General features: G+C 56.7%; 1 protein-coding gene across 1 annotated transcript in view; it reads right to left on the bottom strand.

Moving 5' to 3' along the window:
* Nucleotides 1–26,615, bottom strand: part of SDK2 (sidekick cell adhesion molecule 2) — a 258,280-nt gene that overhangs the window by 124,366 nt on the left and 107,299 nt on the right. Inside the window, exon 2 of the mRNA XM_028498147.1 lies at nt 10,177–10,336. Within this exon, the coding sequence (XP_028353948.1) occupies nt 10,177–10,336 (160 nt within the window). The remainder of the gene's footprint in view (nt 1–10,176; nt 10,337–26,615) is intronic.

Raw genomic sequence — 26,615 nt, 5'->3', positions numbered from 1 at the left:
CGAAGGTAAAGGAGTAGCTGCAGTGGCTGAAGCTTCTGGACGTGCCGTACTGTGGGCCGACCTCCAGGGACTGTGCCCGATCTCCTCTGGGGAGACTGTCTTTCTTGGGTACGCGTCCCTGTTCTGCAGGCAGGAAACCCCTCCCTGCTCCCTGCTCACACTGAGCTGTAGAACTCTCTGGCATCTCCCAGCCCCCAGGGGCTGCTGGTTGGAGCTGTAACCCCTGCTCCCAACCTCCCACCCCTCCTCCAAGCCCACCCCCAGGAGGCTCTGTGCCCCAGGGGACCTGGCCAGCCGGCTGGGAGCAGACCTCTTCCTTGGCTAGGGTGGGAAGTTCAGAATCACAGAACCCCCGGCACCCCATCAGTCAGAAAGCAGAAAGTGGGTCACAGCAGAGACTCCTCCTGGCTGGACGAAGACACAGGGGAGAGACCACCTGAATCCTCCCACACTGAGAAATCCCATGAACGGGCCTGATGGGTCTCTGAGGGGTATGGGTGGGGAGGGGGAGGAGTCAGGCACCAAGTCAGCCCCCAGGAAGCAGGGGTCATTACCAACTCCCCAGGCATCTGTCTAGACCATTTGCCTGCCTGAGTGCAGAACACAGTCAAGATCTAATTAGTTTTTGTGTCCTGGCTGAGAGCCAAGGTTGGGGGGTGCCTCCAGGAAGATCTGGGGAGTGGGGAGGAAAGAGGGAGGCTCTCAGGGCAACCTGGAGTCTCCAGAGCGGCTGTGTGAGGAGGGAGAATGAACGTCTCATTTCCACGCACTGAGATCTCCCTCGTGACAAACGTATGTGCCTCTGCTGGGGGCCACGGCCCAGCCCTCCCCAGGGACCCTCGTCACCATCACGCGTCCGCCGCCCTATGCCCATCTTTGCACACTGGTTCATCAGAGAGCAGCCTTCCTCGGGAGCCTTATCATGAAAGGCAGCGGTGACGCTTCATGTGCGTGATCTGTCTGCACTCTGGGGAGTCTGGGCGGACGTAGCCACCTGACCCCAGGGCTGCCCGGATCAGAAAGTAGGAGGAGAGGAGGGGGAGAGAGGGTGTGGCTCATGTGTGCACACCTGTGCGTTCTAGACTGTTCCGTGTAGCGGGGCCGCCAGCGGGTCTATGTCCCTTGCTCCAGCCCTGATTTGCAGCATGGCCCTGGATGTGTCACTTTACCCCCTGGGCCTCAGTTTCTCCATCTATACAATGGGAGGCCTAGTAACATCCTCCCCCAACCACCCAGTGAGCATTAAACTCAGTAACGAGGGCTCACGTGGGCCATGGATGGGGCCCCAGAGCTGTGCCAGCTGCACAAGTGTCAGTGAGGACACAGGAGGCGGCTCCTCCCCGCCTGCCCCAGCTTCAGGGGGAACCGACGGCTTCAGGGAAATGCCCTCCCTGCCCCACTCCCAAGGGCTCTCAGGGCTGTCAAGCCTCGGAATGATGTCCTGAACCACAGGGACATCAAGAGGACTCGGCGGATACCCAAGGAGAGAGAAAGAAGCAGGCAGAGCCTGAGACCCAGGGCCTGGGAATGCCCCCCACCCCTAGCTTGGCGCGTCCCCCGCATATCCTGAGATGCTCAACCTGACGAAGGAAAAAATCACTGAATCTAACTGGACCTCGGAGTCTGCGCGTTCGCCCATACTCGTAGGCTGACGAAATCCAAGCAGCGCTGGATGGAGACTCAGGGGGCCTGGGCGTGAATTCTAACCCTGACATCAACTCACGCCCCGTCTCCGGGGCAAGTCGTCTTCCTCTCAGGCCATGGTGGCCTGTAAGGTGGCGAGCTTGGCCCGGGGCGCCAGGGAGCCATCCCGTGGCTGGGACTCTCCCAAGGCCCCAGGCGTGTGTGTCCCCCGGCCCACACTGCCCTGTGCTCGAGTCCAGCAAGGTAACACCTACCATCCATCTCCGGCTGCCTCGGCAGTGGGGGGCCCACCCCCTGCCCAAGCCAGGACCCATTAGCGAGAGTGAGGAAACAGGTTGCCACGGAAACCGAGACAGCCAGTGTTTTAGAATCTCTTTCTCCTTTTTTTCCCTCTTTCCCCTCACATTTTGAACTTATTCATCTTAACTGGCATAATTATTGCAACGACACCCTGTGGCCGGGGGAGCCAGCCGTGCCCCCCGCTGTCCACCACCTGCCCTGGTCCTCCGGGGCCTCTCTGCCTCCTGCCCGCCTCGCTCCCGGCTTCTCCTGTCACTCCCCATCAGAGTGGCTGGTCCCCTGGGGTCCAGGAAGGACCTGTCCTAAAGCAAGGGGAGGCCTCCACCCCCGGGAGTGGGATAGGCCAGGTTTTAGGGCCTCAGGACCCCGTCAGGAGGTGCTCTTGGGCGCCTGTAGGGACCGGGCCTGGGCTGCTCCAGGCCACTGAGACCCCTTCCACCAATGGCCTCAGCCTTCACCGAGGCTTTCAAGAGCAGGGCTGCCCAGAGGAGACCAGGGTACAGTACTGACACCTGGGGGAGCTGGTGCCTTCCGGCCACGGGATGACTGAGCGTGGGCCAGGCTCTCGGGGTCTCTGGGCCTCTGGCCTCGTCTGAGCAACGGAGCTGTCACACCCGCCCTGCGCATCCCACACCGAGGACCAAATGCAAAGGCAGCATCGACGAAAGCAACTCTGTGCCACAGGAAGTCCAGTCTACTGGGGGCAGGAGAGACCCCAAGAGGGACCAGAGGGTGGCCAGCCACACCCAGCCTCTCCCTCCCACGCCAGGCCCCTGACTCTGGCTCCAGCTAGGAGAGTCTGGGGTGCACTGCTGCCTCGCTCTACATCACTGCTTCTCAGTGGGGGTGATGTAGCCCCCCCAGGGCACATTTGGCAGCGTCTGGAGACATTTTTGGCTGTCACATTTCGGGGACGGGACTCCCAGCATCTAGTGGGTCCAGGCCACGGATGCTGCTACCACCCTACAGTGCACAACAAAGAATAACCCCGCCCCCCACGTTAGGAACGCCCAGGGCGAGAAACCCCACCCTCGTTACTACCTTCCTCACGGGCAGCACGGGGTGTCGTCGGAGGGTCCCTCAAACTCTGCTCCCACCCCGCTGCTGCGGGCCCCCTTGCGTGCACAGGCGGGGCGAGCAGGGCAACTCCCTGCAGCCTCCCCCCAACCCCGGACCCTTAGGAGCAGGAAGAGGGGCTTCCGGGTCAGGGAGAGGACAGCACGCTTGGCTGGGGGCCTCTTCCTCCTCCTGGTGCACCTCCCCCATCCCTCCCGCAGGATTACGACATTTCTAAACTCGTTAACTTTTCATTACTACCTTCCCTCTGCCTCAGTACGCTGGCTCCATGCCATGTACAGCTCTATTAAAATTCAATTTATGCCCATCGTAACTAATTCCTGCACTTCAGCTTTCTCACCAGCAGCCTTCAATTTTCAGACAAGATGTCCAAACTCACGGTCAAATTGGAGTCAGTTCAACCCCGAAGAGGTTGCATATAGACAGATGGGATTCTGGCTTTGTTGAGGAAGAAGAGCCCAGACTTCCCAGGAGGGTGGGAATGAGGCTGGGGCCAGAAAGAGTAAGGTGGGGAGAGAGGTAGACGGGATTCGGGATTTATTTGGTGGCTTTCAGGCCACCCTTTCCACTTACAGAGCCATCGATGACCAGACACCCTTCCGCATATTAGATCTCATGGAGCTTCTCCACCCCTGGGAGGTAGCTACTTGTTTTATTGTTCCCATTTAACAGACTGGGCAACTGAGGCAGGATGAAGTAGTTTGCCCAAAGGCATACGGTGAGTCAGGGTCGGGACTGAGCTTCCTATTGAGGGGATGCTGATGCTGAACCTTGGAGTATCAGGTAGAAGAGGTGTGTAAGGACAGCACAGGTGGAGGAGAGAGGTGAGCACGTTACTACGAGCGTCCAAATAATGACGGGAGTGGATTAAATTAGGAAAAATTAAATAGAAAAAATCATCCGTGAGTTTGTACTGATGCTAAATTATTTTAAAGGGCATGAGAAAGGAAAGATCTCTTTCAAGAAAGAATGCCAACTGGGTTTCCCTGGTGGCGCAGTGGTTAAGAATCTGCCTGCCAATGCAGGGGACACGGGTTCGAGCCCTGGCCCGGGAAGATACCACATTCTGCGGAGCAACTAAGCCCGTGCACCACTACTGCGCCTGAGCTCTAGAGCCCACAAGCCACAACTACTGAGCCCACGTGCCACAACTGCTGAACCCTGCGCACCTAGAGCCCGTGCTCCACGACAATGAGAAGTCCGCACGCTGCAATGAAGAGTAGCCCCTGCTCACCGCAACTAGAGAAAGCCCGCGCACAGCAATAAAGACCCAACACAGCCAAAAATAAATGAAAGAAAGAAAAGAAAGAAAGGAAAAGAAAGAAAGAAAGAAAGAAAGAAAGAAAGAAAGAAAGAAAGAAAGAAAGAAAGAAAAAGAAAGAGCCAACTAATATAAGTAAAAGGAATGATGGAAAATCTGCTTATCACAACCACCTTGGTAATAATTGATTCAGGTAAGACTCATCCATGACTATTAAACCACTCGGTGAGAGATTTCTGGGGAGGAGAATATTCACAGAGTCTCAAGGTATCATTCAAAGGGGAGAGGATACATCAATACCTGGACAAGGGAGAAATCTAGTGAACATTACCTTGACCAGTTAGTAAGACCTACCATCACTGATAATGGTGCAAACTGACTTCCGGTGCCTGTAATTGTGAAGCATTGAAATGGATATATATCTACGTCATATTCTTGGAGGACATCTTGCAAAACTGGCTGAACTCTCAAAAATGTCAATGCCATGAAAGACAGGAAAGAAAAATGAGCAATAGTTCTAGATTTAAGGAGTCTAAAGAGTCATGACAACTAAATCCAATGTGTGGTCCTTGATCAGATCCTGTGTTGAACAACAACAATAACAATGTCCACAAAGGATATAATTGGGACAGATGGACAAATTTGAATGTGGACTGTGTGTCAGACAGTAGAATTATATCAATGTGCAATTTCCTGAGTGTGAAAATTGTGTGGTAGTTCTGTAGGAAAATGCCTTGCTTTTAGGAAATTCTACTTAGGGGTGAATTGACATGATGTCTGCAACTAACTCTTAAATAATTCAGCAAAAAAGATGCGTGCATCTACGTGTGCATAGAATGAGCAAGAGAGAGTACAAATGATACAAAATATTAACAACTGGGGAATGGTAAAAAGGTATACAGGTGTTTATGGTACTATCTTATAATTCTTCCAAGATTTGAAAATTTTCAAAATTAAAAACAAAGGAAGAAGGAAGGAAAAATACCTGCTATGAGCCAGGCCCTCACAGGAGGCAGGGGTGGTAAAGTGGACACAGGGGGCTACTGTCTGCCCCACCACCCTTTTCCCTTCTTCTGCTAAGAGGTCTCACCCTCCTTTCCACCACGTGGCTCTGGTGTGGGGCCTGCCACGCAATGTCCTATGGCTCGGAGTAGACACATGATGCAGGCCTGGCCAATCACAGCACTCCATGCTGCTTCCCATCGGGATTGGGCAGGGCAGATCCAAGCTGGACCAATCAGAATCCTTCCCTGGGACTTTCTACGTGGAACTCCTATGGGGAAATTCCTTCTACTCTGAAATCATGTGGCTGTGAGCCTGTGATTCCCAAACTTCTCAGTGTCACTCACCGCATGAGAGTGAAGTCTGAACCCAGAGGCGGGCACAGCTGAGCAGCCCAGAGGGGAGAGGGCCTGGCAGTATCAAGTTCTTGGTTCTGAGATTCCTGGAACCTCCAGGAACCTGAGATTCCTGGAACCTCCAAGGTGCCTGAGGCTCTCACTTCATTCTGTGGTTTATTTGCAGGCTCTCATGTAAATAATTAGAAGGCAAAGTATAATGGGATGTATTATGGACAGTCACAAAGGGCAGAGAGAGGCAGAAATGAGTGTGTGTGTGTTTGAGAGAGAGAGAGAGAGAGAGAGAGAGAGATTTATTGAGAACACATATGTGCACTATCAGGAAAGGCTTTCCAACAGCTGGAACCCTGCAGGAGAGAGAAGGAAGGTCCTGAAAGGGGCAATATTCCAAGTGGAGGGGACAGGACAGTTTGGACAAAGTATTCATAATAATATATGTGTGTGTGTGTGTTTGAGAGAGAGAGAGAGAGAGAGAGAGAGAGAGATTTATTGAGAACACATATGTGCACTATCAGGAAAGGCTTTCCAACAGCTGGAACACTGCAGGAGAGAGAAGGAAGGTCCTGAAAGGGGCAATATTCCAAGTGGAGGGGACAGGACAGTTTGGACAAAGGCAGAAAAAAGGGCATGTGGAAGGAACTGTCCTGGGACCTGTGGTGTGAGGGTCCTGTTTGGTGGGAATGTGTTACCTCAGATGGGAACAGCAGGGGCTAAAGCAGGTGCTATCAGGAGCAGAACATGAAGAGTTCTGAAGGCCACACTGAGGAGTGTAGATCTTTCCCTGTGAGAACAGCTCATTTTTTTAAAAAAATTAAATTAATTTATTTATTTTTGGCTGTGTTGGGTCTTTGTTGTGGTGCACGGGCTTCTCATTGTGGTGGCTTCTCTCTGTTGTGGAGCACGGGCTCTAGGCGCATGGGCTTCAGTAGTTGTGGCACACAGGCTCAGTAGTTGTGTGGCCTCTCCCGTTGCGGAGCACAGGCTCCAGACACGCAGGCCCAGCGGCCATGGCTCACGGGCCCAGCCGCTCCGCGGCATGTGGGATCCCCCCGGACCGGGGCGCGAACCCGGGTCCCCTGCATCGGCAGGCGGACTCCCAACCACTGCGCCACCAGGGAAGCCCCCAAGCATATTTTTGATTAGAGGAAAATCCTGATTGACTTGTCCTCGGGCACAGGGCAGGCACCCTGCTGTAACAGCCGGCCTTTCTGGGGGTGAGGAGGCTGGAGGCTGAGTTTCCCGAATGGACGTCCATTTACGTCTCCCTGAGTAACTTCCACCCAGCCAAGCTCTGAAATGGAGCTTTGTTTTCTAGAACGTGCAGAGCACAGTTAGCAGAAAGATGCTTAGGACACACACGGAGGAGGCGATGGCTTCAATCTTTCTTCAACGAGAGGCAGTGTGGCGGACGGTAAAGAATTCAAGCCCTGTAGTCATCTGACTTATACGTGAAGCCCAGCTCAACAACCTGACCTTGGGTGGACTGTTTCATCTCTCTAAACCTCAGTTTGCTCGTCTGCAGAACGGAGAAAACACTGGAACCCACCCACAGGATTGCTGGCAGTATTAAACGAGATGCTCTCAGAGCGCCCATCATAACGTCTGCCAGGTAATAAATTCTTTTTCATTGCCGATGACTGTTATCATCATTACCATCATCAACAGTTGCACCCTGACAACCATCTGGACGCCTCCAGGGACAGGTTGCTGACCGGGTCCAGAGGAAGCCCATTCCATCGCCGGGCAAGTCTGAACCTGAAGCCGAGCCAGAATCGGCTTCTGTGTAATGCCCACCCCACATCCTTGCAGCTTCAGGCACCAAAAGAATGGCTGTGAAACAGATGAAGAACCAACTCTCCTCCTCCTCCTGGGTCCTGCCTCCAGCTCAAGTCAAGGGCAAGGACACCACCAAGAGTGTGGTATGCCATCGGCATGCTCCTGGGGTGCCCGTTCAGGCATGTGCACCATCCAAGCGGCTGCAGGGGCTTTTCATGGACACTGTCAAAACTGCCCAGGGTGCCAGACAGCATTCGGGAACGGCCCTGGGCCCCAGCCGAAGACCATCACGGGGACCACCCTGGGAGGCCCCTCTGGTCTCCTGTGGCTCCCTGGAGAACCGAGGCCCGGAGTGGCCAGCACCGGAGGGCCTCCTGCATCCTGGTCCAGGTCTCTCACCATCCACAGAGGGGAGGGTGGTCTCCTGCCCCCTCCTTTGCCAAAGTGGCCACTCCCACTGAAACCAAGCAGAACCTTGTGGGGCTCCTGGGCACCAAAGTCTTTCTGTGTCCCCCATTTCTTGTTTTTACGGAATAGCCTTCAGCCTCCATGACCTTCCCTGAGTCCCAAAGGGCAGATCGGAACAGTTACTAATCAGGGAAGGGAGGGGGTGCAGAGACAAGGGAGGAGCAGTTAAGAAACAATGGTGCAGCCTTGGGGCAGGGTCCTGGTTCCTCCTCAACGGATACACAGAACAATATCTTTGAGCTCTTCTACAGAACTAGAACCCCCAACAAATGGAAGATGAACTATCTGATGAAGCATTCTTCATTTCAGAGAGAAGGTCACAGTTCGATAACCTCAAGAACCACAGAAGCTCATCAAGAGACCACCTGAGGGGCCGCCTGCGGATACAGGGGACATGGGTTCGAGCCCTGGTCCGGCCCGTGCGCCACAACTACAGAGCCCGCGTGCCACAACTACTGAAGCCCGCACGCCTACAGCCCGGGCTCCGCAACAAGAGAAGCCACCGCAGTGAGAAGCCCGCGCACCGCAATCAAGAGCAGCCCCCGCTCGCCGCAACTAGAGAAAGCCTGCACGCGAAACAATGGTGCAGCCTTGGGGCAGGGTCCTGGTTCCTCCTCAACGGATACACAGAACAATATCTTTGAGCTCTTCTACAGAACTAGAACCCCCAACAAATGGAAGATGAACTATCTGATGAAGCATTCTTCATTTCAGAGAGAAGGTCACAGTTCGATAACCTCAAGAACCACAGAAGCTCATCAAGAGACCACCTGAGGGGCCGCCTGCGGATACAGGGGACATGGGTTCGAGCCCTGGTCCGGCCCGTGCGCCACAACTACAGAGCCCGCGTGCCACAACTACTGAAGCCCGCACGCCTACAGCCCGGGCTCCGCAACAAGAGAAGCCACCGCAGTGAGAAGCCCGCGCACCGCAATCAAGAGCAGCCCCCGCTCGCCGCAACTAGAGAAAGCCTGCACGCAGCAACAAAGACCCAACGCAGCCAAAAATAAATAATAAATAAATTTATATATTAAAAAAAAGAGACCACCTGAGGAGTGCAGGCCCTGCATACACCCTAATCTTATCAGTAACCCCACCCTTGAACTATTGCTATAAAACTCCTCACCAAATCATCACAGGTTGGGACACAGTTTTTGAGGGCATGAGCCCACTGTGTCCCCCTTTGCCTGGCAAAGCAGTTAAGCTATTCTTTTCCACTTCACCCCAAACTCTGTCTCTGAGATTTGGCACTGGGGCACAGAGGCCGAATTTTCGGCTCTCATCACCATCCCATCCAGGCCAGGGCTCAGCGGAAGGAACCTGGGCACGGGGGTCACCCCAAACTCTGGCCTCCCTGCTTCATGAAGAAAAGGATGGCTTTCTGGAAAGGCCCGATTCTCAAGCAATTAAATCCCCCTCCTCTCATTTGCATTCCTGTCCCTGGTGGCAGGTTTGTATCAACATCCTCAGGGCAAGACAATCTTGTTTCCCCACCAAAACCAATTACCCACGTCAGGCCTGGGGATTAATCACCGGGCACAGGGTCAGGAGCCAATAAAAAAGGCCGAGACAGGGGGACAGGAGCAGGGGAAGGGGAGCCGGGAGAAAGGCTGGGGGCTACCCGGCCTGGGAAGTAGCTGCCCCACTGCTTGCCCTTCTAGTAGCAAAGTTGCCCTCACTGAGACCCTGTTTCTCTCTCTCTCTCTCTCTGTTCTCCCTTATCCCCACCTGGCAGTGTCCTGGGGAAGGAAGGGCAGCCCAACCCAGAGCCCAGCGCAAGGGCACGGCAGGGAGAGGAGATAAGCGCAAAGGCCCTGGGGGGGAGGTCCCGCCTCCATGTCCCCCCTGAACTGCCCTCCCAAATAGAGTCTGTCCGCCCCTTACAGACCCCAGGTAGCTGCATGCCCTACCCCTCTGCTGGACCCAGGCCCCTCCAATGGCTCCCCCGAGAGAGCAGGGCTCTTCTCAGTGGGGAGGGGAGGTGGGGACCTGGTCACAGCCGTGGCCACAGTCTAGCTGCCGGCAGCGGGCTCCCCTACGTCAGTCATCACCTCTGCCCTGTCCACGGGTGCCTGGCCACCCAGCCATCTTCTGCTGGGTGCGGCAGGGCAGCGTCTTCTCAGCCCGGGCAAGGGCGGCCTTGGCCCCCTACTACTGTCACCCCAGCAACACTGGAGCAGGGGCTCCCCCACCCAAACTGCCACACGGCGGCCCTGCCCACTGCCCCGGCACCCCCCCAGGACACAGCAGGACCCTGGCGGCTGCGTGGGAAGAGAGGGGCGGCACGCTTGCCTGTACTCCAGCGAGAACTCGGTCAGCTCCCTGCTGTTGTGGAGCCACTTGAACTCCAGGGGCCAGCTGCCCTCGGCCATGCACGTGAGTACCAGGCGGTTCCCCTCCAGGTGCACCTGTGTTCGCACCGGCTCCGTCTTGAAGTAGGGGGCCACGTCATCTGCGGGAAACAGAGACACAACACTGCTGGTTATCCCTGGCTCTCCTGCAGCGGGTCACCTGCCAAGGTCACAGGCCTGGGAAGCACTTGAACTCAGGTCAGCGTGACGTCAGGGCTTGTGTGTAGAGTGAGCTCTCCCCGCCACCCTCCGCCTAGACCCCACCAGGCTCACCACCACTGCTGCCCCGCCCCGCTCCAGTACCTTCCATCTCTCTCCCCTCGGGATCCCCATCCAGTCCATACCCTTTGCTTCTGGTTTCTCCTTCCAGAGCAGAAGCGGCGGGCGGCGGGGGGGGGGGGGGGGGCGCGCAGGGGAACGACGCTTACTGCACTTCAGCCAAAGGGAATATAAATGTCACAAGGGAAAGGGAAACAGGGACACCTGCGTTGACAGAAGCGGCAGGTGATGGTGGTGTCCTGAATCCTGCTTCCCAGGGCTGGAGGAAACCCTGCAAAGGCATCAAGGGCAGAGTCCCTCCAGTGGGTCCCCTCCACTGCCAGGCTAAGCGGGGGGCGGCGGGGGGGGGGGGGGGGGGGCGCGCAGGGGAACGACGCTTACTGCACTTCAGCCAAAGGGAATATAAATGTCACAAGGGAAAGGGAAACAGGGACACCTGCGTTGACAGAAGCGGCAGGTGATGGTGGTGTCCTGAATCCTGCTTCCCAGGGCTGGAGGAAACCCTGCAAAGGCATCAAGGGCAGAGTCCCTCCAGTGGGTCCCCTCCACTGCCAGGCTGCTTGATCTTCCATCCTGGGTCCCGGGCCAGCCTGCCTCGGCCTCCCCGTTCGCCCACCAGATCGCCGTCGGGGCGGAGGAAACGGCACTGCTGGGCCGGGGTGGGGGTCCAGCGGTTGCTATGCTCCCTACCCTAACCCTGTGACCTGACTCAGTCCAGCCAAGCACGAGCCCCCCCCGCCGCGGCTGCCCTCGACGGAGACAACGCACTCCGGATCCCGGACTTCAGAGGACCACTCAGACCAACAGCTTTGGGTGGAAATAGAGGCCTTCTGCCCTCTGGCCAGTGGGCAAAAGGGCAGAAGTGAAACAGACAAGGGGGTTGACAAAAGGACAGGGAGAGAGGGGGGAACGCGGAGAGGGCGTCCAAGCCCATCACTGAGCAGACCTGCCCTCTAGGGGCTGGGCTGGGCTGGGGCAGGAGCCAGGATCTGGAAACAGCACAAGGACTAAAGCACCTGCTAGGTTCTGGGCTGTTCCTGGGGCTTTAACATACGCTCATTTAATCCACACGCAAGCCCACAGCTAGACAGGATCATAATCCACCTTTTAGAGAGCGGTTAGAAACCCGCCCAGGGTAACACAGCTGGAAGGGGAGGAGCCAGCCCTGCAGGCTGAGCACCTAGTCCTGCACCTGCCCTGATGAAGGTGGAACGTGGATGGAGGAGAAGATGGGTTTGAGGCGAGACTCCCAGAGTTTGTTCCTCTGCCGAGCGCTTGCGTTTGACAGATGGAGGGAGCGAGCTCCAGAAAGCACCATTCACCAGCTCACCCACTTATCACCTGGCGCTCACAGCAGCGCTCCCGTTGTGGTAAGGGATACGGCTTGGGGACCCCACGGCCACGTGCCGCTAAAGGGGAGTCAGGTCCAGACTTGCCAGACCCAAGTGCAAGCACCTTCCACCCGTCACACTGTGCCCCGAGGGGTGGGCAGTGCTCAAAGCCAGGAAGCTGCTGGCAAGCCAGGCACCAGGTGTCCTGACCCTCAGCCCCATGGTGGGGGAGTGGTACTGGCACCACATCCCGTCTGTGCTCAGCCTGCGACTCCCAGCTGCCTGGGCGTGCACAAGCATTCATCTTTCTGAGTCTCAGTTTCTCCACCAGGAGACACGGGAAGAGAAATAGCCACCTTGAACTCTCAAGGGTTCAATGAGATAGGAATTGTGAAAATGCTAGGTCCGTGCTTGGCCCAGAGTAAATGTTCTGCAAATGTTCATTTCTTTCCCAACATCAAAGAGCGGGTGTCCCCACCAGGGTGGGTGTTCCATCATCCTCGGCGCTGGCTGATGCCCCAGGTATGCCTCGGTCCAAGCGCTAACTTTCCCCTGGGGGTCCAGAGGGTGAAAACCATAAGACACTCTTCTTTTGGCCTAAGATATGGAACAAACCAAAGCAGAGGAAGAGGCACGTGTCAGGAGTCGGGGAGGGGGTGACTTCAAGGGTGGCAGGGAGTGAATGAAGATGCGGCCCGGCAGGCTGGTCAGCCCACCGGGTGTGGGGGCATCGGGGCCCCTCCTGCATCACACGTTGAGTCTCTGGAGCATGAGTGGGGCCTCACCTTCAGATTTAACCAGAATTGGGCACCCTTGGTTTTCAGATAAGGTTCAGCATCTGTGACAAAGCCTCACTCTGAGCTTACACACAGACTGACAACTCAAGACAAGCCGTAACGCAGGTCTGGGGCCCAGGTCAACCCGCGGGCTGCACAGCTTCCCCAAGCCCTCCGTCTCCACTGGAGACTGCGCGGCTGAGTCTTCCTTGAACCCCATCCCTGCTACTGACCCTCCCCGTGGGGGCCACTGGAGAGCAGGTGCAGACACGCGCGAGAGGCGCACCCCGGACCAGCCTGCCCCACCTCGTCTCTCTGTGTGACCGTGCGTGTTCCCATCTCGGAGTTGACGCTGCCTATTGGCAGGTCTCTCCCTCACTCTTAACGACTGTCATGTGAGCACACTGCCTTCAAGGTGGTTGAAAAGGCGCCTCTTGATATGAAGAGCCTAGGGGCAGGACAGGAATAAAGACGCAGATGTAGAGAATGGACTTGAGAACACGGGGGTTGGGGGAAGGGTAAGCTGGGACGAAGTGAGAGAGTGGCACGGATGTACATACACTACCAGATGTAAAATAGGTAGCTAGTGGGAAGCAGCCGCATAGCACAGGGAGATCAGCTCGGTGCTTTGTGACCACCTAGAGGGCTGGGATAGGGAGGGTGGGAGGGAGACGCAAGAGGGAGGGGATATGGAGATACATGTACGCATATAGCTGATTCACTTTGTTGTAAAGCAGAAACTAACACAACATTGTAAAGCAATTATACTTCAATAAAAATGTTAAAAAAGAAAAGGCGCCTCTTCTAGAGTGTGTCCTGGGAGAGTGGCCGCCACGCCGGCTCCCTCGCTTCGGGGGTCCTACCGCACCTCTGGAGGTGGCGGAGGGCAGAGAGGGAGGCAAGCCCCCGCTTGCCAAGGAAAGCGATTCCCCACCCCTCGGAGGCAGCCGGCTGGCTCTCAGTTTAACAAATGGACACGTTCGCACTTCAAAGGCGCATTCATTCTCCAGCAGCTTTCAAAGAGCCCTTTGAATCGCGTTTTTAAGAACCCTCTGTTAGTTCCTGTCATCCCCTGTTTGTTTTAAAACAACAACATTCCCAGCCCCCACTGATTAAATCCCTTCGAGGCGGGGGCCGACTCAGAGCCAGAACAGTCGGTGCGCGCGGGCACACGCGCTCTGCACCCAAACCCTCGCCTCCGCAACCCGGCTCCCTGGGCGATGCGCCCCCATGTCTGCATTTGCCAGTTCGTTCCTCAGGCTCTCCCGGGGGTGGGGTGGGGTGCCAGACTGGAGCCGAATGGCTTTTGCTCGGATGGGTTGATTCCAGAGGCCGCTGGAGACAATGACCTGGGGCAAGTGGAAGGGGGACGGATGTGGTTAGCTTTTCCTGAGAACCTGCTGGGTACCCAGCTCAGAGCTGCATCCCTCATCCCACGTTATCCTAACAAGGCGGTCTGGCAGAAGCCGAGGCTCCCCTCCCCAAGTCCCTGCTATGCGGTCACGCCTCCTTTTCCTGAAAGGCTAAAGGCCCCCTCCTCTCTGGGTACAGGGATGTGGGAGGGAGGCCCTATGCAGAGCTGAGAGCCAGGGCAGGGAGTCCAGCCAGGCGGTTTTCCTGGATGGGCTGGCCCTGCCCCAAAGCAGGGGGACTGGGAGTGCGTGAGCCATCGAAGGAAAGACTCCGATGGGAAAAGGATGCTGGTGGGAACAGCAGTGTGTGCGTTTGTGTCTGTGTGTGTGCGTGTCTTTGAGCGTCTGTGCCTGTGTGCATCTGTGTATGTACCTAGGTATGTGTTCACGTGTGTGTCTCTGTGTATGTCTGCATGCATATCTGACAGCATGTGTATCTGTATGTCTGAGTGTGAATCTATCTGTGTGTGTGTGTGTGTGTGTGTGCGCGTGTGCGCGCGCTTATGAGCAGGAACAGATTTCTGTGTCATCACTGCACAGGCGGGTAACATAAATCATTGACCTTGGGCAAGTTACTTCGACTTTTTGCACCTCAGTTTCCTTAGCTGTAAATTGGGGATATATTTGTTGTGAGGCTTAAATAAATGAAAAAACATAAAGTGCTTAGGAAAGTGCCTGGCGCATGCTACAGGAGAGGCAGCTATTACTATTCTTGATCGGATATGCGGATGGGCAGATTTCCTGGAGGGAAGAGCTCATACCCTGTTGGCAGGGGCCAGCAGCTCCTCTCAACCTTAGTTCTAGGACTGTGCAGTACACAACTTGGACTACTGTACACAACAGGCCTCCAAGCCACGTTCTCAGTGGGAAGGGATAACTGGAAATGGAGAACAGTGGACAGAATCAACACTTTGAAAACACACACACAGAGGATTTTTTAACTAGACAAAGTGATTTGAAAGTTCACATTTTAAAAGACCACAAAAGAATAGCCAAGAAAATTCTGAAAAAGAATGGTAAGCAGAGGAGACTAGCACAGACACTGAACTATATTACAAAGCTGCAATAATTAAAGAAGTGTGTTCTTGTCCAAATAGACTGATGAGGCAATGAACGAGAGAGTCCAGAAATATGCCCCAATATATATGGGATATTTAAGACAGGATGAAAGTAGAATTTCAGGTCAGTGGGGGATAGATCAATTATTCAACAAATGGCCTTGGAAAAACCAGGATGCCATCTGGGGGAATAAAAAATCAAGCTGAATCTCTTCCTCACACATTACCTCAAAATAAATTCTAGATGGATCCATGTTTTAAACAAGAAAAATGAAATTCTAAAAGAACTAGAAAAAAAATCACCGGGGTTTAAAAATATACAATCTTGGCGAAGCAAAGAATTTGCCAAGTACTTTCTAAGTACTACACAAACTCCAGAAAGTCATAAAACAAACTGATACCTTCAACTATATAAAAATATTGCATGGAAAAAAAATGCCCATAAACAAAAAGCAACAAATGACAAACGGGGGGAAAATATCTGCAACTTCTATCATGGACAAAGAGCTCATTTTCCTGATACAAAAAATATTCCCATAAATCAATAAGAAAAAGATGAACAAACCAACAGAGAAATGGGCAAAGGATATGAACCGTTCACAGAAAAGAATTACAAATAACTCCGAAACATAGACAAAGATGCTGAACCCAGTGATAAGAGAAAGGCAAGGCAAACTCAATAAGACACTTTTTTTTTTTTCTATCACTTCGGCCAAGATCTGAAAGTGTGATAATACTCCGGGCTGGCCAGCCTGTGGAGACCCAGGTGCCGCAGACAGAGCTTTGGGGACTGTCCTTGGTATCACACCTATGCAGAACAATTTGGCAATTCTATCAAAACTAAGAATGCACCTCCCCACCCGCCAATTCTTCGAGGAATTTCTCCTCCACACACACCCGTGCACGAGTGAAGTGACAGCATTTCAGGGCAACACTATGTTTTGTAACAGCAAAAGCTTGGAAATGACCTGAATGTCTGTCAAGAGGGTGATGATGGTTAAAGAAATGACTGCACCTCCATACAATAGCATTCTCTATAGCGAAAGGCTCTGGAACAAATTTTGAGAGCTACTGTTAAGTGAAAAAAGCAAGGTGTAGAATGGGGTGTGTAATCTGCTACCAGTTGTGCACAAGTTTGTTTGTTTGTTTGTTTTTTTCAAGGATAAAAATAGATTTGCCTGTATAGGCGCAGGCTTTTTCTAGGGGGCCACATAAGAAACTGGGCTCAGTGATGCTTTAGGGAGGAGAACTGGGTGGCTGGGGGCTGGGTGGGGAGGGGTTTACTTTTTACTCTACGCTTTTTTGCAACTTTTCTGTTGCGTCCCACTGGTATGGATTGCTTATTTATAATCAAATGTGTTTATTGCTTATTTATAATCAGATGTGTGCACACAGATGCAAACACGTATGTGACTGGGCGGGGTCAACAGCCGCGGGCAGCCCTGCTGGCGATGCAGGAAAGGACAGGCCTTCCGTGTGCATGGGACACGGGGGTGTGGCGTGGCTGGGGGTCCCTGGCCACCAGAGCCTGAGCCTCTTGAAGGAAGAGCGGCCTTCAGAGGTGGACGAGAGGCCTCAGTCCTGGGCTTCCTTCTCGTTACCCAGAACAGCTCAGGGGCCCCCTGGCTGACTTTTCCTCCAAATTCCCACTAAATACACTTATCGTCATCCTTCTACTTCAAGCTCCAGGCTAAATGGCCCCACACAGACGCTTATCTCAACTTCAACCTCTCCCCTCCCTTCAGCCCCCAGCACAATAATGTCATCTTTCTCTAGGGGTCTCCCCCAATCTCTCCTGGAATTTGACTTCCCAGCCAGCCCGGGCCTGGGAACCCCGCCTCCCCTGGAGCCAGACCCTTGCCAGCTGGCAGTGCCAGTCAGGGTGAAGACCTCCACCCACCACCAGGGCAATTAGTTGGCCAATAGGTGTCCATCTGCCCTCCAGAGCCAGCTTCACGGGGCAGCGGGCCTGGACCAGTCCCCTTCCCAGCTCTGAAAGACCCCAAAGCCTCTCTCTTTTAGCAGCTCTCCCTTCCGGGCACGTAGTAACTACACAGCCATCGGGAGTGTCTCTGGAAAGCTCGGGGACGGGGAGGGGGTTGGGATTCTCTCAAACTTTCTCAGCTCACCATCCCCTAGCCTCTGCACGGTCACCTTTGTCCTGGATTGACCTCCATGCCCTCCTAGCTGGTCCCCTCCCTGGAGCTGGCTGGCGGCCACAGACCTAAGCAGGCTGGGCCCCGGGTCAGAGGAAGCAGGGGCTCAGGACAGGCCCCTCTCCACAAACCCCACTTCTCCCTACACGTCTATTCCTGCTGCCTGTATTTCATACGACCTATGGAACTTCCCACACGTGAAGTGCTTTATGTCCATCTCTTCAGTTAAGTGTCAAGAGAACTTCTCAAGGATGGTCCTACCTTTATCCCCATTTTACAGACGAGAAGGCTGACACTCAGGAACGGCTGGTCTTTTGAACTTGCCACACAGATGGAAGCCCAGATCTGGCAGGTTCTAGAGTTCTGGACCTTTCTGTAGGTGACATGGGGCTTCCTTGAGCTGTCCCACTCTTCACATCCCGACCCGTGGCCTCTCTCAGGGTCGTGGCTTTGAAGCCACAAGCAGGGGCCACGCCGGTTGTGTGGCAGGGGCATTCTTACCCCAGCCTCCAATGTCACGGCCCTAGGACTAGATCGGGGGTGAGGGTGAACCAGGCAGGCTGGCCGGGCATGAGTCCAGAGGATGCTGCAAGGTTGATGGGGCAGAACCGCCCAGGGGAGACGAGTCCACCTAGGGGTGGTGGGGTTTTGGAGGGTTGGGCTAGTGGGGCGCAGGGAGAGAAGCCTGGGATTAGGGGAGGCCAGAGTGCAGCAGATGAATAGATGTGGGAGGAAGGGGTCAAGTAAAACGAGGCAGGGGTCGGAGCCCCGGGGGCTTCTTGGGAAGGAGCCGCTGACCTGGGGCCCCCATCCCAAAGCTCTGCGCCCCACGTAAGGCCCCAGGTACCACCCTTTCCCTAGGGTCTGGCTTGAAGGTCCCGGTGGGGGACGAGAAGAGACACTGGGTTTAAATGCCAGTTGCTATGCCACCTAAAGTGTGCCCTTGAGCGGGGTAACCTGCCAAGCCTCACCTGTCTGTCCGCGGAAGGGCTCCCAACCCCCCTGCCCCAGAGGCAGCTGGGGGGACCAAGCAAGCGAACGTATGTCAGATTCGCAGCTCAGTGCTTGGCACCTACGGGATGCTTTTTCTGCCCTTCAGACCCCTGGAGGCGACTGCATGGGGAGGAGATGGGGAAACGGGGGCCGGGGGCGCTATCGCTGCCCCACCCGTTTCCCCCCCCCACCCCCACCCCCGACTTGGAGGCATCCCGCTGAGAGAGGCCAGTCTCCTGAATGCCTCAAATCTGATGAATCCAGCTCCCTCACGGCCGCTCCAAGCTGGCTCAAGAACCAAGTCTTGCTTAGGGATGGCTGCTAAAGCCTTGCGCAAAGGTGCAGGACCGGGGTAGGAAGAGCCGGAGCTGCAGGAGCTTTTGCATCCTGTCAGCGATTCTTCTTCCTCAAGAGCCGGCGGGGTGCTGAGCCGGGGAGCTGCCCGGGCGGGGGCTCAGGAGCAGGGAAGCTGTGGGACCCGGAAGAGCAGCCATGCACGGGGGTGTTTGAGCCCCGCCCCCAAAAGGCACGTTCGGGGCGTGCACACAGCAGGCAGACGCTCGCAGGCAGAGGACCCCGGGCTCCGCGGCTGTGCCCCTCCCCCTCCCACCCCCATGCCCGACACGGCCTGCCGGCTCCTGCCCGCCCAGCCAGGGCCTCGAAGCCCCCCAGCCCCCTGGTCCCTCCCCTCCGGCTTCCCTTCCCCTCCCTGCCTCGCCCACAAATGAGATGCTAATTTATGCCCCTTCCCTGTCTCCTGGCAGATGCCCGGTCCAGCTCAGCCTCGGTGCTGCCTGCATGCCAAGTGCTTCATTAGCTAGGAAAGAAGGCTCTCGCCGTCCTTAATCTAATCCTCGCCGGTGACCTTCAGGACCCAGGCACCTTCTGACGTGGGGGGCCTGGCGGGGGGCGGCAGTCAATTATGCCTCGGCCTCCACAGCTGCTGCCGAATGCATTTCTCGCTCAGAAAAGCGTGTTCAAAAAGCATCTAAGGGAACGGATCATCAATTTGTTTGAATACGCATCTAATCTGATTAGGGGGCGCCCAGCCACCAGGGTAGCCAGCACAACCGAGCCCCGACACGGCCCTGGGGAATGACGAGTGGGGCCGAGGGGCCCAGGCTGGTGAAGGGCGGGGGTGTGTCCCAAGCTCTCAGCCTCCCTCCCCCGAGCCAGCTCGCCGACTGTACATCCAGCCAAAAAAAAAAAAAAAAGCCACAGTCCTGCCCGGTGCCCCTCCGAGGCTCCGATGTGCTGTGCTCTGTAACTCTCTTCCTGCTGTCCAACTCCACGGCCCTCAGACTCCGGGGATTACGCCCCTTACAGCATGCAGGACGCACATGAGAGCCGCAGGCGTGGTGACTCCCATGCTAGTGTGTCAGCCATGGGAAGATGGGGATGGGGCTCCTTCGCCTCCCTGGTCCCAGAGCTTGGCAATGAGTCTGACATGCAGGAGGCCCCAGAGCCACGAAGGAAAAAGCCAAGTGAACTTGCTGTTGAACTCGGCCAGGCCACCTCCCTCTCGAGAGCTGACATTCCTCTATGTTCTTCCAGCTCGGGCATTGCCAGGTCTGAGCAGTAGTGTGGTCTGTGACCTGGGAGTGGGGTTACTTGGACTTGAATCCTGGCTCGGCTACTCACTAGCTATGTGACCCCGGACGTCTCTCTGGAACCCCTCCGCATCTCAGCGTCCTCAATGGAAAAATGGGATAATAGCGGTGCCTGTCTCATAGGCCTATGGAGAGGGCAAGGGGTTCGGCCAGTGCCTGACACAACACACCCACACAAGGGGGTTTGCTATTATTCCTCATCCTTACCTGGTGTAACCTCTGCACACCCATCTCCCAGCCGGGGCCTCCCGCCTGGACCGCACAGGTAAATTAACGCCAAAACGTCCCCAGCCTTGCGTGGAAAAAAGATGGTTCTCATTTCCGATGGGTTTATTTTGCAATTAACAGAGGGGAAGGGAGCCCTGTCATACACTTCAGCTGGAGGGTTCAGAGATTAAACTTATAGCATCGATTAGAATGCTTTTGCCTAATGGTGCTATTATCATTTTAGTGTGTTCGGATTCATTTCAGCCATAAAAGCAGTGACAATGAAATTTTCACTAACTCCTGGAATCTCTTCCAAGAAGCTCCACGATGCCGTGTGGATGACACTCACCTTCCCCCCGGTGACCCCCAGGAGGGACACCAGCTTGGAGCAATTCTCCAGTTTCACAGCTGGGACCTGAGACCCCCAGGGATGAAGGGCTTTGCCAAAGCTCAGCTTTGGGGGTCAGCTGCCCGGCCAGGCCCACGGAGACTTGTCCCACATGGCATCTGTCACACCCCCAGCTGATCCTCTTGAAGATTCCCTAGCAGGTGAGTTCTCTCCACCCCGTGGGTACCACTCTCAGCCTGTCCCCTAAGCTCTGGTGATGGAGAAACGTCCGCCACCCACTGGCCTGGAAAAGCCGAGGGCAAAAGGGCTGGGAGGCTCGGGGGTGCTTCCAAGAACCCACAGGCTGGGGATCCCCGGGGTCTACCTTGGCCAGCGACGGCCCCGTCGGACACAGGGCGCAGAGGGCTGTGCGAAGAGAGTGGACAGCGTTCCCAAGCTTAGGGTGGCACGCTTTCCAAGGGTAACCTCCTTTTCTGCCTCTTTCCCACCCTTGAGAAAGGCCATGCCCTCAAGAAAGATGGTGCTCCGGGCCTGAGGAAGGGGAGACAGGGAGTGAGGGAAGCGGGTGGAAAACGTGACTTAGCGTCAGCACCAACTTCCTGGGTGGGCAGCTGGCCTCACCACCCCCAGATGGGTGCTTTCCATCAGTGGCTCCGCCCCGCCTCCCCTTCCCTGGGTCAGGTGGGCAGCTCAGCCTTGGGAGAAGGGAAGAGAAGAGGACGTGTTTGTTGCAGGCTTAATGCACGCCGACCTCCCTGTGTTTTCTCTTTTAATCCTCCTGGCCACCTCGGGGGCGAGTTATGATTCCTGCCCTTCTACGTCTCTCATCGGAAGCGCAGAGGAGACGGGTCACCCGAGAGTCAGGGCCGGGTTTCGAACCCACGGCCGCCTGCCCTCCCGCAAGGCCTCTGAGGTCAGCGCTGCGCCTGGATCACAGGGAAGGAGTCTGCGGCTGGGCCTGGGGGGAGGCTGCGAGGTGGAGCTGCCGCCACCAGGAAGAGCACACGTTCACCAGGCTGCTGACCCCAGTGTACCGGCGCTTTGTGGCGTGTAACAAAGACCGCGGAGCAGAAAATTGGAGTTCAATTTGCCGTCCATCCCGTGCAGCGCTCAGCCCATTCCAGTCCCTGGCAGGCACCTCAGCGCTTCATCATAAATAATAACACCGCGCAGCTCGATGGCCCTTTCAGCAGTTACAGGCGCCGAGCAATTTACAAGCTGGATGATACAAAGAAGCCCGCACGCGCCTGCCGGCACACACGGCCCCTCCCCAGTCACTGCACGGGCACTCATGCCACCCTCCTTTCCAGCTGCCACCACCTGGGGGCCGTGCCCAATCGGAGGGAAACAGGCCCTGGTGCAGCCCTGACTGCCTTCCTTGCCTGCCGTACTGGCCCCGGTCACTGGCAGAAAGCCCCCCAGGCCTGGCAGGGACCGAGTCCTTGCTGCCCCTGCCGGACCAGGAGCAGGTGCCACTGTCTCTCTCTTTCCTCCTGTTTTAGAAAGAGTTTCTGGATCTCTGATCTAGGCTGCCTTTGCCATCACACAAAGTCCCATTTCTTGCCTCTGAACCTCACGGGGCGGGGGTGGTAGTGGTGGCACAGCAGTCATCGAGACCCGGCCCTTCAACCTCTCACTTAGCAGGAGAGATGCCCAGGGGCCCACGTTAGCTGCCGCGCTGAGACCAAGCCCAGGGCTCGGGCGCCCAGTCACCACTGGGCACAGCCACGTGGAGGCAGCCATACCCAGGGGCCGGGGCAGACCTGCCGGCTTCCTCTGAGCAGGCCTGGGGGCTTTCCAGCAGGCAGGGGCTTTGGGGTGGAGTATGCAGGAGGCTCGGGCCACACTTCTCTGTCTTCCCATCGAAGAGTGCGCATGTATGATTCAATGTGTATGCAACATCCGGAAGAGATAAATGCAGAGACGGGACAGAGATTGGCGGCTGCCAGGTGGTCGGGAGAAGGGGGATGGGGAGTGACTGCTTTAATGGGTACAGGGTGTCCTTTCGGGGAGATGGAAACGTTCTGGAATTAAGTAGAGATGCTGGCTGTACCACACTGCAGAGGTACTCGGTGCAACAGAATTGTTCTCTTGGAAGCCATTGATTTTACAACATGAGTCTTATCTCAGCTGAGAAAAAACCAAGTAAATCTGGTGACAAGGTCTTTCCCTGTCCCCGTTTCCACTCAGCCCCCTCCAGCCCTCCCCCTCCCCACTCTCTGCCCCCGGCCCCATACGCTCCTTAGTGGCGAGGGCAGGGAGAAGTTCTAACAGCTCTTTCACATCCTAAGAAGTCACCTGGCTCTTGCCTTCACCTCCTTCCTGCCCTCCCCTGATGGGATGCTCAGGGCCCCTCCCAATTCGGGCGAGGGGCCCACTCTGTAGGTTACGGAGGGTGGGCTGGGTTTCTAAGCAGGCTCAGGGGCACACGGCTAAAAGCCCATCCTGGCTGCGAGTGACCCCGCTGCCCAAGTTGACAGGCTGTTCGAATGAGTGCAGAGGGCCTTCCCTGGCGGTCCAGTGGTTCAGACTCTGCGCTTCCAGGGCAGGGGGTGCGGGTCCGATCCCTGGTCGGGGAGCTAAGATCCCACACCCCGCGTGGTGCAGCCAAAATATTTAAAAAAAGAAAAAAAAAGAATGAGGGCAGAAAGCCTCAGCTTTGCAGGTGGACCATGGGGTCCCCTCTCTGTGCTTACGAACTGAGTCAGCACCTGAGTTTTCTGGGCTGTCGCTTCCTCGGTGCACGAGGAGTCCTGCATCACTCCCCTCGCCAGGTAGGATTCGCTGGGATAGAACTTCAAAGACCAGGATCCCAGGCCCGGCGGAGCGTTCACCCTACGGGGTCTGGGGAGGATCCTGCGCTCCGCTCCGGGCCTCAGGTGCATTTTCTCATTCTCACCACGCAGCAGCGTGGGGTAGGATGAACCGTCCCGTGGTCCAGGGCGGGATGGCGTCTGGCAGGGCTGAGTCCCTCCCACGTCTGGTGCCTGGGAAGTGGCCGGGGTGGAGTTACGGATAAACACCGCAAGTCAGCTTTCTCGATGCTTCTACCAAACCCACAGGGTCACCAACAGCCAACCCGGAGCGTGAACTCAGGAGGAGGAGGGGAGGAGGCGAACTCAGCCCAAGATGCGGGCGGGTGGGTGGCCCCCAGCGCAGGGGGGATGAGGCTGAACCTCACGAGGGCGTCCTGACCCCTGGCCCAGGCTGCAGCTGCCCCCGCCGCCCGCCGGGCCCTGGCTTGGCCGCCTCGGCTCACGTGCCCTGGTGGCAGGTGGCCTTTCCGGACAGCGGCCCGGCCGCCGGCTTGGAGAGGCCGAGGGAACCCGCTGAAAGGAGGGGGTGGTGGGGAGGGGCAGAGACAGGTGGCGGTGTCCCCACCCTGCTCCAGAGGCCGCATTCATAATCCTCGCCCGGGAGCCAGCCGGGACCCCCCGCCCTGCCCCTTCATTCTGTCACTCTGAAAACCCAGAGCCCATCTGTGGTGTGTGAAAGGTGGCCAAGCCAGAGGCTGCAGGAGGAGCCTCCGGTATCTGCTGGCCGCTGTCGATCCCCTGGCCGTTCCCCGCCCGGGGGGGTCAGGGGGCCTCCCCTCTGCTCAGCGGCTCCCCTCCCTTCTCTCGCTCCTTACGCCGTGTCCCCAGATCTAATCGGGCTCCCCAGCCCTCTGCCTGGGCCTGGCAGCTGATGCCGACGGCAAATGAGAGACACGGAGACCCAGGAAATTCATACTAATGAGAGACACGCCAGGTTGACCAAGAGCATCTCCACGGGTGCCACGGTTCACGTCAAAATGGGGTTTATGTTCCTGACCCCGGTCCCCAGCCCTCCTGTGTGCGGGGGGCGAGGAAGGAGGCGGCGGCTGGGGCTGGACATCAGACAGAGGCCTGGGCTGCAGGCCAGCCCGTCCCAGCTCTGACCCCAACAAACGAGCGCCCGTGGCCTCCCACTGGCTCCGTGCACCACCCCAAGCGGGGAGCGCCCGTACAACTTGCCTAGTCCAGCCCCTTTTGTCGGCAGACGGGGAAACTGAGGACGAGGGCTTTCAGGGAGGATTCGAGCCTAGCTTTTCTGACACCAAGTCACCCCGTCTCACTTTGATAGCTCTTGGCCTCATTTCTCCCGTCTATAAAATGGGCACAAGGGCTGAACAGATGTCCACTGCTGTCTTCCAAGTCTGGCCTCCACCCTCCTTGATGGACCGAGGTCTGGGTGCCACGGAATGGTCTTTGTGGATTCCCGCTGTACCCCCGGTTATGGTTGTACTATGTTCCCCCAAAGATATACTGAAGTCCTAACCCTGGTATCCGTGATTATAAGCTTATTGAGAAATACGGTCTTTGCAGACGTGATCAGGTGAAGATGAGGTGGTCAGAGCAGGTCCTAATCTAATATGACTGATACACAGAGCGAGAGACACGGGGGAAGACGGCCGTGTGATGCCAAAGGCAGAGACTGGAGGGAAGCCTCGACGAGCCGAGGAATGCTGACAACACCAGGAACCGGAATAGGGAAGGAAGGGGTCTCCCATGCAGCCTTCAGAGAGAGCACGGCCTCCAGAACTGTGACGCAAAACCTGCTGTTGTATTAAGCCACCTAGTCAGTGGCACGTGGTTATGACCGCCCCGGGAACGTGATGCACCCCCTCAAAGTGACCCCCCCCCCGGCAAAAGCCAGCATCGAGCGGAGCCCCCTGCTCTACGGAGGTTTCACAGATGCTCCCCCCAGTAGAAGTGAGCCCCCCTTTTGTGTTCACGGAGCCACCACAGGAACCCTCGGGGGTCCCCGCATCTTCTGAACGCCCCAGCCGGACTCCAAGCTGTGAGGGGACACATCTCGGTCATTTTTGTGCCCTCGGTCCCTTCCCTGGCTGCTTGCACAGAGTAGGAGCTCAATACCGAATGAAGAGAGAGCGAAAGGAATTCTCTTGTTTCCAGAGGCTTCTGTTACGATCTCCGCCCGCCCCGCCCCCGACCGATCGCTGCCCAGGCTCACTGGTCACCTCGGACGCGCAGTCCTCAGCGTGCCCTCCTGACCCCAGCCTCATGCCAGCTGCTCTGCCCCGGGGCCCCAGCTCCGCTCATGGTGACTGGCGACACCCCACGGGCCACGGGGCTCACGGCAGCCGGGACTGGCGTGTTGGCAGGAGGCACCTGAGTGACGGATGGCCTCGCACGGCCTTTTCCAATTCATTCCCCAGAAGCCGAGCCTTTCTGGGAAGCAGAGCAGAGCGGCCGCTCCACCGCCCACCCACGCACACGGCCAGCCCCCTTCCTTCCTCCTTCCTGGGACCGAGGCCCCGCCTTCCCCCGGCGATTGGGGCACGGCCAGCTAGAGGATATTTAGCATTCCCGGGCTCAGGAAGTAGATGAGATGTTCCTTGCACTCGCCCTTTCCCCGCAGGGGCCCGCCATCCAGAGACGGTGATCTAGGAATCGTACGCTTACTGCCCTCTCCCCTCTGGCTCGGCTGGAGAAGTGACCCCCAGCCAGGGTCCCACACCCCCGAAGCCAGCCTCTGTCCTTGGTTCTGAGGACCAGGTGTCCCCATGCTCCGTGTGTGTGATCCCTGAGCCCAGGTAGGTACGACTGTCCATTGTACAGATAGGAAAACCGATGCTCCGATTCATGAAGTGTCTTAGCCCAGGCCACACAGATGGCCAGCGTGGGGCACTAGGGTCGGAACACAAGGCTGTCTGTCCCCGGAGTCCATGCTCCTTCCACCGTGACCCCGGAAGTGGGCTGCAAAGGCGAGGCAGCCACCTCGGGGTGCTCTGTCCTCGACCGCCCACGAGTCCCAGGGAGGCAGGGACAAGAGTTCCAGCTCCTACCATGAGCACACCGTTCCCGTGGACACAGGCTTGCCTGGGGTCCCAAGGGAAAGGTCAAGGTCAGGCCCCCAGCCGGGGCCAAACCATCACCCACGGCATGTGGTTGGGGCGACTGAGATCCACTTCCCCAGGACTTGTGTGACCTTGGGCAAGGCAGGCTAGTTCTCCTGGCCTCAGTTTCCCTTGAGGTCACGGCCAGGCTCATCTCTGCCCATCCCTCCCTGGGGAGCCGAGGAGCGAGCAAGGGCTGGCACTTGAGGCAAGGATTGAGGATGGGTGAGGGTCTTGTTGCCAGCGTGGGGAGCTGATATAAGAAGGTGGGCTCTGGGCTTCCCTGGTGGCGCAGCGGTTGAGAGTCCGCCTGCCGATGCAGGGGCCG

Source organism: Physeter macrocephalus, chromosome 14 (genome assembly GCF_002837175.3).
Source record: "Physeter macrocephalus isolate SW-GA chromosome 14, ASM283717v5, whole genome shotgun sequence".
Classification (NCBI taxonomy): Eukaryota; Metazoa; Chordata; class Mammalia; order Artiodactyla; family Physeteridae; genus Physeter; species Physeter macrocephalus.
Note: the sequence above shows the minus strand (reverse complement) of the source record. Positions and strands in the feature narration are given on the sequence as shown.